This window comes from Hemicordylus capensis, chromosome 1 (genome assembly GCF_027244095.1).
Source record: "Hemicordylus capensis ecotype Gifberg chromosome 1, rHemCap1.1.pri, whole genome shotgun sequence".
Classification (NCBI taxonomy): Eukaryota; Metazoa; Chordata; class Lepidosauria; order Squamata; family Cordylidae; genus Hemicordylus; species Hemicordylus capensis.
Window position 1 is genome coordinate 375,788,866 of NC_069657.1, and position 16,597 is coordinate 375,805,462.

The 16,597-nt window shown below is 45.1% G+C and overlaps 1 protein-coding gene across 1 annotated transcript in view; it reads right to left on the reverse strand.

Moving 5' to 3' along the window:
• The window catches only part of THBS2 (thrombospondin 2), a 59,065-nt gene that overhangs the window by 15,198 nt on the left and 27,270 nt on the right, over positions 1 to 16,597 (reverse strand). The window contains exons 12-16 of the mRNA XM_053297232.1: positions 14,945 to 15,163; positions 11,643 to 11,750; positions 10,990 to 11,149; positions 8,184 to 8,302; positions 4,843 to 5,077 (exon numbers count right to left, since the gene is read on the reverse strand). Coding sequence (XP_053153207.1) covers positions 4,843 to 5,077; positions 8,184 to 8,302; positions 10,990 to 11,149; positions 11,643 to 11,750; positions 14,945 to 15,163 — 841 coding nt within the window. The remainder of the gene's footprint in view (positions 1 to 4,842; positions 5,078 to 8,183; positions 8,303 to 10,989; positions 11,150 to 11,642; positions 11,751 to 14,944; positions 15,164 to 16,597) is intronic.

Genomic DNA, 16,597 nt, shown 5'->3' on the forward strand with positions numbered 1-16,597 from the left:
TGTTTAGGTTGAAGAATAGTAGACACTAAATAAATGAACATAACTGAAAGTTCAGAAACATGTATTTTGAGTTCATGGGCTAAAAACTTGGGGGAAAGCTCCATTGCACAAATTCATTACATTTTTTACACACACGTTCTATGGCATTTTTTCAAAGATCTTTTGATTGACTAGAAGAACTAGATTCATGTGTGCATGTTTGCCCCTCTGATTTCTGTTATTTCACCAGATATCCCCAACACATTTCCAGACCTTTCTGTACAACCATGGAGGGCTATACTCTTGCTCTGAGAGAAAGAGAGAGTGAGATCTCAGCATAGCCTATTCCACCCAAGTCAGTAATCATTATTGAGAGTCTGCATCTTATCAGCTGAGGACTGTATCACATATTTCAGAGACATATTTCCTTAGAACACTGTCTGCCTCTCTAATCTTCAAGGACATACTTTGTTATGCAACCGCAAAACAAAAAATTACAGAAAGAGAGAGTGAAACACCTCAAAGGCTTCTGTAGTTCATCTTGATGAGAAAATGGCTCCACATTCCACAGGCTGACAGGCTGGCAGCCAAGCTGAACTCCAAATTCTGACCAGCTGCATGCTCCTGAATATGTTTATCTTAACACTTAAAGGGAAAAGTGTGTGTTTCCAGTTTTAGTCCCTTTCCAACATCAAAGAAATGATTTTTTTTGTCCAAATGAGGTTTTAATTATTCAGAGCATATGTTCCTGAAATTCCCTGTGAAACTGACTGCTGACAAAGTTGCTTATCCTTCAAGAAATACAGGGAGCATCTTTCCCATCATCCATGCCCTATGGTTTGCTATCTGGAAGTCAGCTGCTGGGTCACAGCACAGAAACAGCACTCCATTTTCTTTTTGCTAGGGTCCTAGCAGTCTGATCCTTAATACTGAAGTCAAATTACACAGACTTATCTCTGAGGCATCCGTCATAGATGAGCTGTTCACAAATCCAAATGGCAAGAAATCTATGCTCAAGCCATAGCACAATAATATGGCAGAATACTGTAAGTGCTAAGCTGGGATTCATGGAATGCTAAACCTCTTACTGCTTTGTTCCCACTTTGCTCTTTGTGGGTTGGCTTGCTACCTCAGCTTCCAGTGACTGAAAACCTATTCAACTGAAGAGCTCCAGTTAAGACTTCAATCTTGCAAAAGTCCATGCAAATGTATTCTTTTGATGAAATCATCGTGTATGTATCTTTGATGCAAGACTAAATGGTGCTGAATGTACTCCTGTACTACTTTCCCACTGTGAAATCTCACAATGCATATATACACACCTCAGAAGTAAGGTGCACTGTGTTCAATGTGGCTTACTCCCAAATCAGTGTGAATAGGAGTACAGTGCAGAGCACGGCAAATGCAGTGTGAAGCTAAATGCCTCACAGAAGTGATTCATTCTAGTTTCCCTACCAACACCAGCACCATTTTCTCTATATAAAATACACTTTGGAAGGCTAATAAATATCATGCAGAACAGTGATCTTCACTATTTTTCAACTAAGGATCATTGTGGCAAAAAACCTTCAGTGTGATAGCCATTTCCCACCATGCTCACACCTGTACAGTGCTGCATTTTCCCCAGCACTTGCTGGCGGGGAGTGGGGTTGTGTTGAGAAAGCCCTGTTGAGCTGCAGTGCCATCCTATAAGGTTTGCGAGCTCTATGGAGAATGCGCTGGGAAGAACCTCCAGCATTCTGTCAGCACTTTCCAAGATGGTGCTGGGGCTCAAAATCTGATCCTAACCATAACAAAGCAATCTGGTGAGCAGAAATCACTGGGTCCTTGATCTCCTTCACTACTGACTACCTAATGTTACAGTATTCCTAGAGAATTCAGGAGATGGACTGTAGCTCAGTGGAAGAGGACATGTAGAAAGTTTAAAGTTCAACCCTTGGTACCTCCAGGTGTCAACTCTTAGCTGGGGAATACCTCTGGCAGCCCTTCCATGAGGTAAGGTGAGGCAGTTGTCTCAGGCAGCAAATTATTGGGATGCCGGCAAGATGCCCTCCTGTCTCTCTCCTCCCTTTTTTAAAAAAAGCAAAGAAGGAGAGGAGGGTACATGCTAGGAGGGTGGCATGCTAGGGGAGCCACCACTGAGTTAGGGTAGACAGTACCAAACTAGATAAACTGATATTCTGACTCAATGTAAGGCAGCTTCACATGTTCAACTAGCAGACGTTGCATCACCAGTGTTGCAACTCAGCATACATTTAGAAGGAAACCATGTGTGAACGCTCTGAGTCTAGGAAAGGTTTTCAGTATTGGAAGCAGCACTAAAAACAAACAGTTATGTGTGAACACACCAGCCAAATTCAGATATAACATGAATCCAGAGTTAAATGGGGCAGAGGGTGGAACACCAATATGTCCCAATTTGTGCAACCACAGTTTTGCAGTGAAAGTGACCTGCGGTTCGCCTCGCCAAACTCCAGTTTGAACTTTCGGTTTGAAGTAAGGTTCACCGCCGAGATCAGAGGTTTGGCCGCAGAAGCGTCATGTCTGAATGCAGACACCACCATAACCACGGTTCCGTGAGGTTTTTGAAACCACAATTATAGAGACGGCGGCACAGACCCACCCAGGATTGCACCCGCTCCATGCCTGCGGCACTTCTTGCTTGCCGCCTCTCAGAGCTCTAGTCCCGCCCCTCCTATCTCTGATGCAGCAGTGCAGTTGCCTGGCCACATACCAGCCAGTGTTCCCTCCAACAGGGATTCCCAGATGTTGACTATAACTTCCATAATCCCCAAGCAAAAGCCATTGCAGCTGGGGATTCTGGGACTTGTAGTCAACAACATTTGGGAGCCCCTATTAGAGGGAACACTGGTTCCAACCCAAGACTGTCAGCCCCACAAGTGGCAAAACCACACAGGGGCATTCCCTCTCCCCACTCTGTCCCTTGCTCTCCCCTCATGGCAACCAAGAGGGAAAGGGGATGGGATGACAGGACCAGCATGAAGTGCTTCACTCCCCCAAAATGAAGCAACAATGATGTATGTTCACAAGCACAAACACTCCAGGTGGCAACATAAGCAGGGCATCCCATTACAGCATCATGACGGGAACATATGGGTGGAGGGGTGTTCCTGGGGTTGGGTTTAAAAGCAACCCCAACCAGGGATTCTTGAACAGCCAATTTCTATTTTTTGCACACAAAAGTTGGGGAAGAGGGCCCAGCCCCTTCCCCTTGGGGGTACCTGTGGGGTCCCTAGGCTTACACATGAAAAGCGCTAGGAAGAAAAAACAGCATTGCCAAATCTGAGAAGGAAGACTCCTCTGTGATAATGATGGATGCCGATCCCGAGTAGACCACTCACTCGTGAGAGTGTAAGGTCATGGGGACACCCCCTCACAACTAATGAAAAGAACAATCTGTGGGACATTTCGGGCAGAATAGCCAATAATGCATGATGACAAAACAATCCCTTCCATGTATAGCTCTCTCATGAGAGTGTCAGGCCATTGGGGGCTCTGTATTGAGTCAGGTTTCTCTCTGCAGAAAAGCCATGAGAACGGGTACCCCAGCAACTGCTCTCCCTGTGACTGCTGCCAAGTAGCTGTCAAAGTGTGCTGCCTGCCAGCCATCCAGCCATGTGGACATGTGCACTCTTGCTTGTGCCCCAAAACGGCAACCCCACTTTCCTGGGGTCACTGGAAATTGGGGCTCCCCTCTCCCATGAATCCCAATGGCAGCAGATCAGTGTTGCATACAGTACAACTCCAGCCGCACCACGGAATTTTGAAAGCGAGTAAAAAATACTTCCCCACACCCGGTATTCCCCCTGTGTGCACACGTGGCTAGGCTCGGACACATGAAGCATCACAGTCTGCTTAGGGTCCATGCAAGGCTTCCCATGAGAGGAGGGCATTGCAGTGCAAAAATTCTTAAACAGAGAGCATGGTGGGGCCCCTCTTTGTTGAGTTTGCTCAACTCATGAGGAAGACCTACAGTGTTCTACCCAATAGTTCTCCCCAGTAAAATGGCCCTTTCATGAGAGGAGTAGTACACCGGCAGCAAGCTGCCAGGGGAGCAGGTGTATGATTTGGTCTGCATGGACTGCTTTGCCTGGGTGAGCCCACGTAAGAGCATCACAGGTCACAGTGGGACAGACACACACATCCTGGGTCTTTTGCCCTCCCTCATATACATAACCCCTCCCAGGAAATCATCATATTCCTTTCCTTTTCCTGAATAACAGGGAAATAGTGCCTTCCAATAACCGCCCTCCCCCCAGAATCGTTCTGGTGCTGGACAGTTTTGTTGTGGGGCTCTTAGGAGGTGGGCAGTACAATCGCTGTCAGAAGAAGTGCTGGCATGGCATTTAAAGTGATTTAAATGCCCTTTCCATGTCGAGGGTGGGCAGACCATTCCAAAAAGGTACGGTCACACTCAGCACCTCCCCTTGCAGCTCTGGTTATGTGTTGACCCTTTGCTTACAGTCTGGCTACGGAGCTTGCTAACATACAGCCTTGGCAGCAGCCAAGAGCAGGGAGGTGCCACTCTGCCCTGAAACTGGAGGCTGCCGAACTGCAGTTGGACAAACGACTGTGATGCAATTCATGGTTTCAAAGTGAAACTGCAGGTTCGTCAACCTCCTGTTTCACTTTGTGTGTGAATGTCGTCACCTAAACAGATTAATCAGTTATATAAACAAGTAAACATGCAGCTGTCTTCCTGACACACAGGCTCAGCCTAGAATTAGAGAATCTTGATGTTATCCTGTGTGAATTCTTGCTTAAGAAGCCACTTGTTTTAGTGGATAGGGAAAATAAGATGGAGCTCTATAAGAACAATCAGACACTGTTGTGCAATCTTACCATCAGAATCCTTCTGATCAGGATTGAATGTGAGGCGGCAATTGTCCCTGTCATCTGGGATACCATCATTGTCATCATCTGAATCACAAGCATCTCCTTTACCATCCTTGTCATGATCAGCCTGATTGGAATTGGAAATGTAAGGGCAATTGTCTTTGTTATTCTGGTGACCATCTTCATCTATGTCCTCATTGTTGTCACACTGGTCACCAACCAGGTCATTATCCACATCAGTCTAAAGTGGGGGGAAATATAACAGGATTGAAATCTTTGCAATCAAGTAAAAAAGCAAGCATCACATAGATTTTTTTTTTAATCACATAACTACAGTACAGTGTTTTAGTAGTTTTCTTCAGATACTACTATGTATGATGGCAGCAGTTTTGAAAATTGGGAGGGTGGGGGGGGATCTCATCCTGAAAGCTTATTAGGTTTATACAAAATGTTTGATGAAAAATTTCCAATTCTGAGACAAGTCTACCAACTGTCACAGAACTTCTTAGCATAGATGTATATAGCTATTTGCCAGGCCTAGACTCAGTGAGACGAATGGAAGCATGAAGACTGGTTGTAATGTTGCAACACAGAAGGCTATTCATACAGTGAGAAACAGGGGAGTAGCAAGGTTGGAGTGGGCCCCAATACAAGATTTTAAAATCCCACCCCCCACTCACTGAAGCTCAGCTCATGAAGTAAAGAAATCTTAAATGAGGCTGAATAGTGGTAACAAAAAGCATATATATATCTCCTATGTGCCACAATAGAACATCATCCTAAATTATTTTTTAAAAGGTTTTGTAAACTGTGGACAATGCAAGTCATTTAATGGTGCTAGAGAAAGACATGCTGTTCTGGTAGCTCCAGGTCTTAACACTCACATCAGTTTCGGAGGATGAATACAACTGAAGGAAATCCTAAAAATAGTTTGACTAGCTCAGACCTAGTAAACTTTTATTGTATCTGCTTTGACAGTATAAAACATTTGGCATCTGTCCCCCAGCATCTATTAAGAGGACTACAAGATGAAAATATGATACAATCATTTTAAGGAAGCCAGTGTCAATACAGAAAGCCCTTGACCTTGACAGATCTCAATTCTAGCCTCAGGTCACTTAGTAAGATGTTGCAGATGAGAAAAGCTGGGTTGTCTTGTGAGAAACTGCTCTTGTTTAGGCAACATTCTTAAGGTATGAGTGGCTGTTGTTGACCTCAGCTATGTTCAGTTTTTTATAAGCCATGAGAAGCCGGAGGCAATAACTTTGCATGATTAGAAATTCCAGACTATCCACTCAAAACAAAAGCAATATATTTAGCATTGGAGCTCTGAAAACTTGAAAAAGCTGCTCTTTAGTAACCTGAGCATTAATTCCCCTTAAATTGTGCAATTTGTTGTTAATATTTGTCTTCAATATAATCATTCATTTGGTTACTGGACAAAATAGTCTTAATTCTATGTAAACTGGGTGGTTTTTCTTCCAGAATAGAGTGAATAAGTAGAACATGGCACTGCTATAAAGAAAGGCTGGGTAGTCCATTTTGGTCTGGGACTTATGTTACGAATTTAAAATTGCTTGGTGGACCAAATAAAAAAGTGTACATGCTTGCGCGCGCACACACACACACACTAACTGCCCACACTCAAACAGGCATAGTTTGTTTCACTCATATGCACAGAAAAAGCATGCTCCTCATCCTTCTCTGCATCAGCATCAGGCAGCTTGGTGGAAGCTGTTTAGAACACCATAGTACACCAATCTGCATGGGCAGATTACCTTCAGTCTCTTTGTCTGTCACTTTGTCTGTCTCTTTGTCTCTTTGTCTGTCATGACAGAACCGGAAACACCTTTTTTGTTTGCCCCAAGGAGCTATAAAAATGCTGGTCCTCTTTTTTTTCTTTTATTACCCCCAGACTGGCCCTACCATTAGGCAGAGTGAGGCAATCTGCCTCAGGCATTTTGCCTCAGCAGAACCATTAAAGGGCTGCAAGTGACCAATTATTTAGTTTATTATATTGTTATCATCACCAAGAGAAGTGCCATCTTGGGCCATCCCTCATGAGACGCTGATCAACCAGGAAGAGCTGTGCTAGTGCACATGAATGAATAAGATTTCTTTATGACAAATGGGCAATGATGTTATATTTACAGTTTAGCAAATGCCATTTCCTTTTCTCAATGTTAGGTGAATGCTTTCCTCAATGTTGGAGGTGGGGTCTGGGGCAAAGACAACTGAGAGAAACAAGGCCAACACTCTGACTGCCCTACACAATCAGGCCTGATTCACACTAAGGATGTGCACAGAACCGGTTCAGTGCACTCCCAGGAGGGCGGAGGGGTTCCCTTAAGAGTCAAGGAATGCAGTGCCTACCTGCCATCCCCTGCCCTGTTGCTCTTGCCCCATCAGCCCTCACTCCAAAAGCTGTTGTGTGGGACAGCAGCGTCATCTGTGCCCCATTCTGCATCACCATGCAAATCGCCAGCGCACGTGTGCATGGCACACACACACGTCGGCCATTTTAATGGCAACAAAAAATGGGGCACAGAGAGGGATGCTGCTGCCCTGCGCACCAACTTTGGGAGAAAGTGCCGGCGGGGAAAGAGCTGTGGGGTCGGGCCTGGCAGGTAGGCAGCACCTTCCCTGCCTCTTAAGGGAACCCCCCACATACACCATGTTTGAACCAGCTCGGACGTCGGTCCATGGAACTGGTTTGGTGCTCCAGAAAAGTAGCACCAGACCGGTTCCGTGTACATCCCTAATTCACACAAAAATGCACATCACTCAGTAAGGCATCACTCAATAAATCTGCAACCGAATGCATGAACTGCCTCCACGGGAAAGTATGGTGCTTGAGTTGGTGTGAGGTAATATGGAATCTCCATCTGCAGTGTTTAATGTGTGATGGCTATTTCACTTCATGAGGCAATACATATGTGAACCTCGCCCTCAGATGGGAGAGGTTCTAATGGGAAGAGGGGTGGAAGACTGCAGGCTTTGCTACTACATATGATCATTATCAGAAGCCCTTACATCCTTCACTTCCCTAGATCTTGAAAGGGTTTCCCTCCCTAGACAGAAGGGGAGAGAGTACGAGAATACAGAGTATCTACAACAAAGTCTTCATTTCCTCTCCCCGTCAGCTGGAGTTGAGTTTGTGTCTTGAAAAGTGAGGTGGGGGCGGGAGAGAAATAGCATGAATGACATCCTTTCTGGCAAACAAAAACAAGTTTTTACCAAGACACAAACAGTGTAGCAATCTATGGCACCTTTACAGTGATGCCATCATCAGATGATGCCATTGATGAACCGTTCAGCTCCCAGTAGAGAAGTGCTGATTCAGTTACCTGATCAGGATTGTGCACCAGTGGGCAATTATCACAGTGATCACCAACTCCATCCCCATCTGTATCTCTCTGGTCTGTGTTGTAGACATATGGGCAGTTATCGCGTTCATTGAAAACATCTGCCAAGATAAAAAGCAATGCAGATAATGCCAGATGTTTGGACCCCATGCATGCAGAGCAGCATCCAAGAGCCTAGCACAAGCCGTACATGTCTCGCTTGTTATTTTGAGACATTTATAATATTATCAATGTGCAGAGTTTTTTTAAACAGAAACACAAATGAACTTTGGGGCCGGGAATCATTTTAATTGCATTTATATATCTTGCCATCCCTCCAGACATTAGGCTTCCGTACCACCAAAAATGTTGGAATGTAACTTGACCCGATCCTGGCAATCTCAGGAGGGGCAGTATCAAACCCTGCCAACTGTCATGTCATGTAGAACTATTTCCTCCTCCTCCTCCTCCTCCTCCTCCTCCTCCTCCTCCTCCTCCTCCTCTCCTTGTAACTGAGTAGTGTCAGGAGACAGGCTCCACTGCTTCCTCTGGAACATGATGAAGCACACACACAGTAAGCTATCTTCCATAGCTTGAGATTTTAAATTGCCCCCCGCCACTTTACTTCTCTTCCTAGGTCCTGTGAGTGGTGTGGTTGCTTCTGGAAAATGGAATGGCCCCAACCCCTGCTTCCGAGACTGCAACCACGACTTGCAGAATCAGAAAAAAAACTACCAATCTCAGAAGCATCCACACCATTCACAGGACCTAGTAGAAGAGTTAAAGCTTTCATTAGCTCTTCTGGGCCTGCCCAGTCTTGACATAGATGAAGAGATTTTATGCTCCCAGTGCTTGCCTTCTCTTCATCCTGCCACCCTTGTATCCCTGCCTCTCTTCCCATCCTGCCAGAACCTGGCAAGCCCTGACTGCTTAGAGCAACCCTCAGTGTGTCTCCCTTGCTCCTTGGGGCCCCAATCACCAGAGCACATTTGCTGAATCCAATCCAACATCTAACAGGTTTTTCCCCAGTTAAATTACCAGGAAATGCTGCAGAAAATCCTTTCTCAGGACATTGCTGCTTCTGCTCCCAATTCATGCCAAAACCCACAAACCTAGAGGCATTCCAAAAACACCAAAGGCATTTGGGTTGGTAGATTTTTCAGTACTGGGCTACTGTTCAGGTCCGTTTTGCCAGTTTAATGTCACTATTGACATTTTTTTTCCTCTCCCAAGACCAAAATGTAATATGGGATCCTTATTATTCTAACATCCAAATATTTTTTCCCTTCCTCTCCCAGTGCATTTTGGCAAACATTTTGGGTGAAGATATTTTATTTGGCTGGCACATCAAGCGTGGTTCTTCATGTAGGCACATTCTACATAAATAATTACCACAGGCGATGGCTATTACTAGACCACTATTTATACTTTCATGCCATATTATACTGTATTACTCAAATGTTTCATATCAAATGGATGCAATACTTAGATAGTACTCCTCCTAATATAAGCCTTGCCCATTAAGACCTGTTGGAGAGCCCTGCTTAGGAATTGCTTAGGAGAACCTGATATGCTCTTTCCTTTACTGCCTCAAGGATTACAGAATGGTCCAGGAAAGCTCACCAGACTCCAAGTCTGCAAGATTTAAAAGATTATGCAAAATGTTCCTTTTAAAATGTTCCTTTTGAGAATATTCCTTGAGTTGGAGAGTTTCATATTTTAACTGGGACAGGGAACCAGCTTATTTTTCCCCCTGTGTAAATGGCTTTGAGGTTTTGTTGTTGTTGTTGTTGTTGTTAAAGAACAGTATGCAAGTGTTCTTAATTATAATAATTGGATTTTGTATATTTTCTAATAGCTCTTTTCTAATGAAATATTTCAATTATTTTAATGATGTTTTGCACTTTGAGGTTCTGTTTTACTATTTCTTAGCCACCTTATATTTATATATAAGATACCAAAGTCATTCATGTAACCGGGCGGGTGGAGGGGAAGGTTTGTTTAATTCATCTTCCCCCCAGATGGACACTTGGCCTTGCTGGGAGTATGGATTGCATTCCCAGAAGATCTGCACTGCGTGGGTGCAGCATGGAGCTACAGAGGCCAGGGTGACGTGTCCAAGCCTCCAGAGATCCCACAGTGCACCATAAGTCATGCATGACGCATTGGGGGATTCCTCATAGGAACATAGGAAGCTGCCATATACTGAGTCAGACCATTGGTCAATCTAGCTCAGTATTGTCTTCACAGACTGGCAGCGGCTTCTCCAAGGTTGCAGGCAGGAATTTCTCTCTGCCCTGTCTTGGAGAAGCCAGGGAGGGAACTTGGAACCTAGATGTTCTTCCCAGAGCGACTCCATCCCCGAAGGGGAATATCTTACAGTGCTTATACTTCTAGTCTCCCATTAATATGCAACCAGGGTGGACCCTGCTTAGCTAAGGGGACAAGTCATGCTTGCTACCACCAGACCAGCTCTCCTCCAGGTGTTCTAGGCACCCGTCTCTGTGTGCAACCAGGCTAGAAGCATCCTGAGGTCACACATTAGCAGGAAGCCAAGGGTAAGGGAGAGCTCACTCCCTGAATCTCAGCTAAAAGCCAGGCTAAGAAGCAGGACAAGGCAGTGATGCCCCACTAGGATTGGGCCCAATCCTGGCAGTTCTCACACGCAGTCTAACCCAGGCTGGGCTTCCCTTTAACTGAGGTAAAGTCATTGTTCACAAGGGAGAGAGCTTAATACAGAGCAATAGTTTATCGGTTGCTACAATGCTGACTTAAAAACAAAATATTTGGAGAATGAATAAGAATGTACCATCTCCATCAATATCCACTGCGCATGCATCACCCTCTCCATTGTTGTCAGTATCAATCTGAGCGGGATTATGCACATAGGGGCAGTTATCACAACGGTCACCAACTTCATCCTTGTCATAATCAGGTTGACGGGGATTGAAAAGAAGAGGGCAATTGTCCTATAAGAAGAAACAAGATTTTAAAAACACACACACACACAAAGGCATATCAACATAGTTCAGAGATACTATGTGCTCAGTAATAATTGTTCCCTTCTGTAGCTTAAAATACTCATGTTCCCATTAAGATTCCCAGGTGGGAATAATAATAGCTCACACCAAACTGGTTATGCAAAGAACATCCTGAATAGATAAACATAATTTATTCTTCAAAAATTAGTGTCTTCAGTTTTAATTTTTTCCCCAGATGTTCAGCAAAACATCCCCCAAACTGGCTTAGATCCACGCACTGTCCTATTTTTTTAAAAGGGAGCCTGTATAATTTAGTGACATTTGTAAAAACAGTGTGGAAATCCCAGCTCTGTCCAAATAGTCCCAATATCAAATAACCCTAGTTTAAAAGGTACACAACAAAGATGCCAAGAGCTTCTTGATGACACCATATCTATTTCTTCTGTAGAACAGGATGTCTTAATGAAGAGAATCCACTTACTTTATCATCTTCTACCCCATCATTATCATCATCCTCATCACAGGCATCGCCTTTTCCATCTTTATCAAAGTCTTCTTGCCCAGAATTAGGCAGGAGAGGGCAGTTATCCTATACACACAAACAACCCAACGTTGGTACAAAACACTGCTTGATAAACTCGTGAGAATTCTAAATGTTGGTTAAAGGTTTGTAGGTCTCACTGTAAAACACACGATCAGTTCACAGGATCAGCCAAGACCAGGCTTGGGCAGACCAGCCTGGCTTGGCTGCCAATGTGAAGCATTGGGATCGAGCCTGATCCTGGTGCAGCCTCAGTCCCAAGCACAGGAACTTACCCCAGGCTTTCACCTGGGTTAAAAGGTAAAAGTGTGCCCTTTATTGCAGGTTTGGGGTTGTGTGCGTGTGCGGGCTGCAGGCAGCCCACACACACACACACAGCCAGGTGGCAAGAGCACCCGGCTGAGGAGGATCCCTCAATACACCGTGCTCCTGGCGTGGTGTATTCAGGGATGCCAGAGGACTTCCTCCTCCGGCTCCTTGTTCTGCTGCTCACTGCAGCTCTGATCGTGTGCTGTAGCGAGTGGCAGAGCCTTTAAACAGCAATCAGTCATGTGCAGGTAGCCCCACCATCCCTCCATCCCACCTGTGTTTTTGGTCATGTGCATGACCCTAGAGTTTGGAAAGCTCAAAATTGGAACTCTGAAGAATTCTAGAATGCTTATTTGCTCCTGAAATAAAAATACATACGTGCTCAATTCAATTTCCATCCACTTTAGGTGATAAAGAAAGGCAATCTTTTGGACTATATTGCTAAATTGGAATGATGTCCAATGATGGTTACTATCTGACAGTTTGGCTAGGTTGTTCAAATAAGACATGGAACCTCTATTAAATCCACATTCATATTGCAAAAATACTGGGCTGAGCTCTTGGAAAGAGCCTCTTCTAAAAGATTAAACATGTTGTATTCTTAATGAAAGCAAATCTTGCGTATTGCTTCTTGAATCACATAAAATAAGGCTCTCCACATAAGCAGTGTGGGGAGCCTAAGAGGTTTCTGCGGGGAGAGCAAGTTTGGCCTGCTCTCGCTGTAAACAAGCAGGGAGCCTGCCCTGGGCGGTCAGATCGGCTGCCCATACCATTACTGGCTCCGTCATGGAGCCAGTTGGGGCGGCAAGGTTTAGGGGCCATAAGTTCCAAAATGCCCCGCGTGAGTACACAGGGCATTCTGAAAACCACCCCCCCCCCCAACGCCAGGAGGCTTGTTGTAGCCTCCCAGTCGGGGACTACTAGTGAGTCACCATGGCACAGAGCTGCGCTGTGGCGACACACAAGCAGGAAAATGGGATTAGCGGAGCACTTGCTCCGCTAACCTCATGGGGGGAGGGATTAATTGAGCTTGCCACTGGAAGCTGCACGGTTCCCACTGTGGCTGGTCTCCCTTGGCCAGCTTTCCACTGTGCATGAGAATAGCCTCAATATGTCCCAATGATAAGAACTCCCCCACAAAAGCAGGAGGCGAGGAGAGAACACCAAATACAAACTGTAAATGCCAGGTTTGCCATATTAACAGATGAGCAGATATGTATTTATTTATTACATTTGTATACCACCAAATAATAATATTTCAAGGTGATACAAAACAAATAAAAGCAATTTAAAACAGTTAATGCACTTAAACAACCACTAAAGGTCCGGTTAAAACACAAGGCCTTCTTGAAGGCCATCAAAGATGGAAAACTTTATATCTCAACAGGGAGCATATTAGAAATCTCAGAGGTGGCTACAGAGGCTCAACCATGGCCAGTATCAACCAGGACTGAAAGAGATCATTCACACCATAAAAACTGTGTTCTACCCAGGTTTGGGAGCTGTGTGTGCTCCCAATTTTTGATTGTGTGGAAGCAAGGGAAGAGGGAAACCTGAATAGCTTTTCCTTCTACCTTGCTTCCACACAGTCTCCTCTACCCAGGTTTTCCTTTTCCCTTGCTTCCACATATCCGAAAACTGGGAGCACACACAGTTCCCAAACCCGGGTGGAACACAGTTTTTGATTGCGTGAATTACCTCAAAGAGTTCAACATCAAAGTTGTATGCTCAGTGAACCTCTAGTACTGTCTTCATGAGGTGAGAAACTCATTCCCAATTCCATTTTGCAGTCATCCATACTGAGGCTATTCTGATGATCAAGTGAAATCGGGCTAGGAGAGCCTAGCCCAATTTTGCCTGACCGTGTGAGCCACCAGGCTCTCAGGTGAGCCCGGTGGCTTCCAGGAGGTTAACCCGCCTAACTACCCCTCCCCTTAAACCAGATTTGTGGAGCGAGCACTCCGCAACCCTGGTTTTTAAAATCATGAGTAGCCGTGGCTACTCATGAGTAGACCCCCAGCTGGGAGGCTTAAAAGCAGCCTCCCGGCTCAGGGGTCTGTCCAGTATGCCCTGCACGCTCGAGCAGGGCATACTGGAGCTTCTGGGGGCCGCGTGGTCTCCAATCCTCCCAGCCCCCGCCGGCTCCGTAATGGAGCTGGCAGTCATGTAGGCGGCCACTGCAGCTGTCCAGAGCAGACTGTCTGCGAGGAGAGCGGGCTTAGCCTACTCTCCTCGTAAACCCCCTAGAGGCTCTTCTCACCAATCATGAGAAGAGCCTCATTGAGTTTTCAAATTATAAACATATATTTCAGTTTCTGATGTTTGTAATAAAGCACATAATCCCTCTATAAGGAGAACAATCAGGAATAAAATGTATGAACGGAGGGGCATCAAACTTTCTATGAAAAAAAGAGAATGAATTATACTTTGAATAGAGTTCTGGGTCTCTGGATGAAATGGGAGCTATTTTGGGAACAAGAGAACTTTGGTAGGAGTTATACCAGAGGCACAGCTGTAACTGAAGAAGGGTAGACAAATCTCCCTCCCTGAGGAAAAGAGGGCCTGCCAGCTGAGCAACAGCTCGCTCTTTGCTTTCCCCCTCCTGTTTCTCCAAAGAAGACGTGTGCCGTGTGCATCATGAAAATACATGACCCACGGGACATCTTTTTGTATTCACAGTGTGCTTCAGAGGGAAATGGACAAAAATCACCTCTTCTGCATGCAAGATGGTACAGCCTAAAACTGCAAATTATCTCCAGAGACCAAGATATAGCTAAAACAATGAAATGTTTCCCTCAGAATTATTTCAATCATTACAACAGCAGTCTGACAAATGGTTCAGGAATAGTAATTTTCTGGTAAACATCAATAGACTCCCCTAATGACTACCCATTAAGTCATTTATGACATTTCCATTACCTCTGTTCACTTACCTTTATGCAGTGATAAGTAGCATTGGCAGCACAGACCAAGTTATTATTGGGCCATCCATCCAGGTCAGAATCTTCACCACAGATGAATCCATCACCAGCATAGCCTGTCCTACATTCACACTTGTACATGGGGTCACTGAAATGCCCCAAATAGATGCACTCTGCTGACTTATGGCAATGATGTGTCTTGTCTTTGCAAGGGTTTACAGGTTCACATACCTGAAAAGCATATCATAAGCATTCATACCATGCTTCAGTAGGACTGTACGAGTGTGCAGCGAGAGCCAGATTTAGATCCTTATTTATTACATTTGTATCCTGCCTTCCTTCCATGCTAGAACTCAAGACAGTGATCGCAGGCTATCTCCCATCCAGGCACTTGCCAGAGTCAGACTTGCTTAGCTTCAGCAAGGCGGATACCTCACATTCCTTCAGATCAGATACTGAGATTAATCATTAGACTAAGTCCAGTGCAGCACAAGAGCCCAGCTAAACTGGGGAAGGAATTTGCTTTCATGCATTTTCCTCCTATAAATAATTATACTTAGCTGCATAGATTTGGTTGGATTTCATCCTAATAACAGGTTTTGACATTTTAAAGTATAGAATACTGTATTCAGCCCAGAAGATTTTAAGGGCAGAGCAATGTAGAATGACTGGAAACAAGAAAAGGCTGTACTGAGTGAGTGCAATGATTGCTGTCACTGTGGTTGCTAATTATGGTACAAATAAAGCAAAAGGATGGTTTCAGGTGACTGATGCATCAGTGGTTGAGCGGGCCCTTCCTGCCATATACTGAGTCAGACCATTGGTCTATCTAGCTCAGTATTGTCTTCACAGACTGGCAGCAGCTTCTCCAAGGTTGCAGGAAGGAATCTCTCTCAGCCCTATCCTGGAGAAGCCAGGGAGGGAACTTGAAACCTTCTGCTCTTCCCAGAGCAGCGGTTCCAGCCCCTGAGGGGAATATCTTACAGTGCTCACATGTGGTCTCCCATTCAAATGCAACCAGGGCAGACCCTGCTTAGCTAATGGGACATCATGCTTGCTACTACAAGACCAGCTCTCTTCTCCTGACATGGAGGCATGGCAGTCCTTACCTGCTCCTCCTCCACCTTGCTGCCATTCCAGTCCTGGCACTATCCTTCCCCAAAGCCCGAACACGGCTGCTTCGTGACCATTTGCAATACCCTGCATCGTGACCATTTGCAACACCATGGTGACCATGCAAATGGTCAACGCAACACAACGTCACATAGCCTTTTGGGAAGGACAGCACCATGACTGGAACAGTGGCAGGGTGGCGGAGGAGCAGGTAAGGACCCGTTTGCCTCATTCTTGAAGCTACCACTCACTCCCCACTGAAACTTTTCAGATGCGGCCGCCTGAATCGTTTCAGCACCTCTCTAATGAGGCACCAAAATGATTCATGCACATCCCTAGTATTTAGAGGCATCTTGCCTCTTAGGCTGGAGGTGGACTATAGCCCTCAGACATCTTGTGGCAGAGAATTCCACAGGTTAATTATGTGTCATGTGAAAAAGTACTTCCTTTTGTCGGTCCTAAATTTCTTGGAAATCAGTTTCATGGGATGATCCCTGGTTCTAGTGTATGCGAGAGGGAGGAAAAAAAATTCTCTCTCCACACCATGCATAA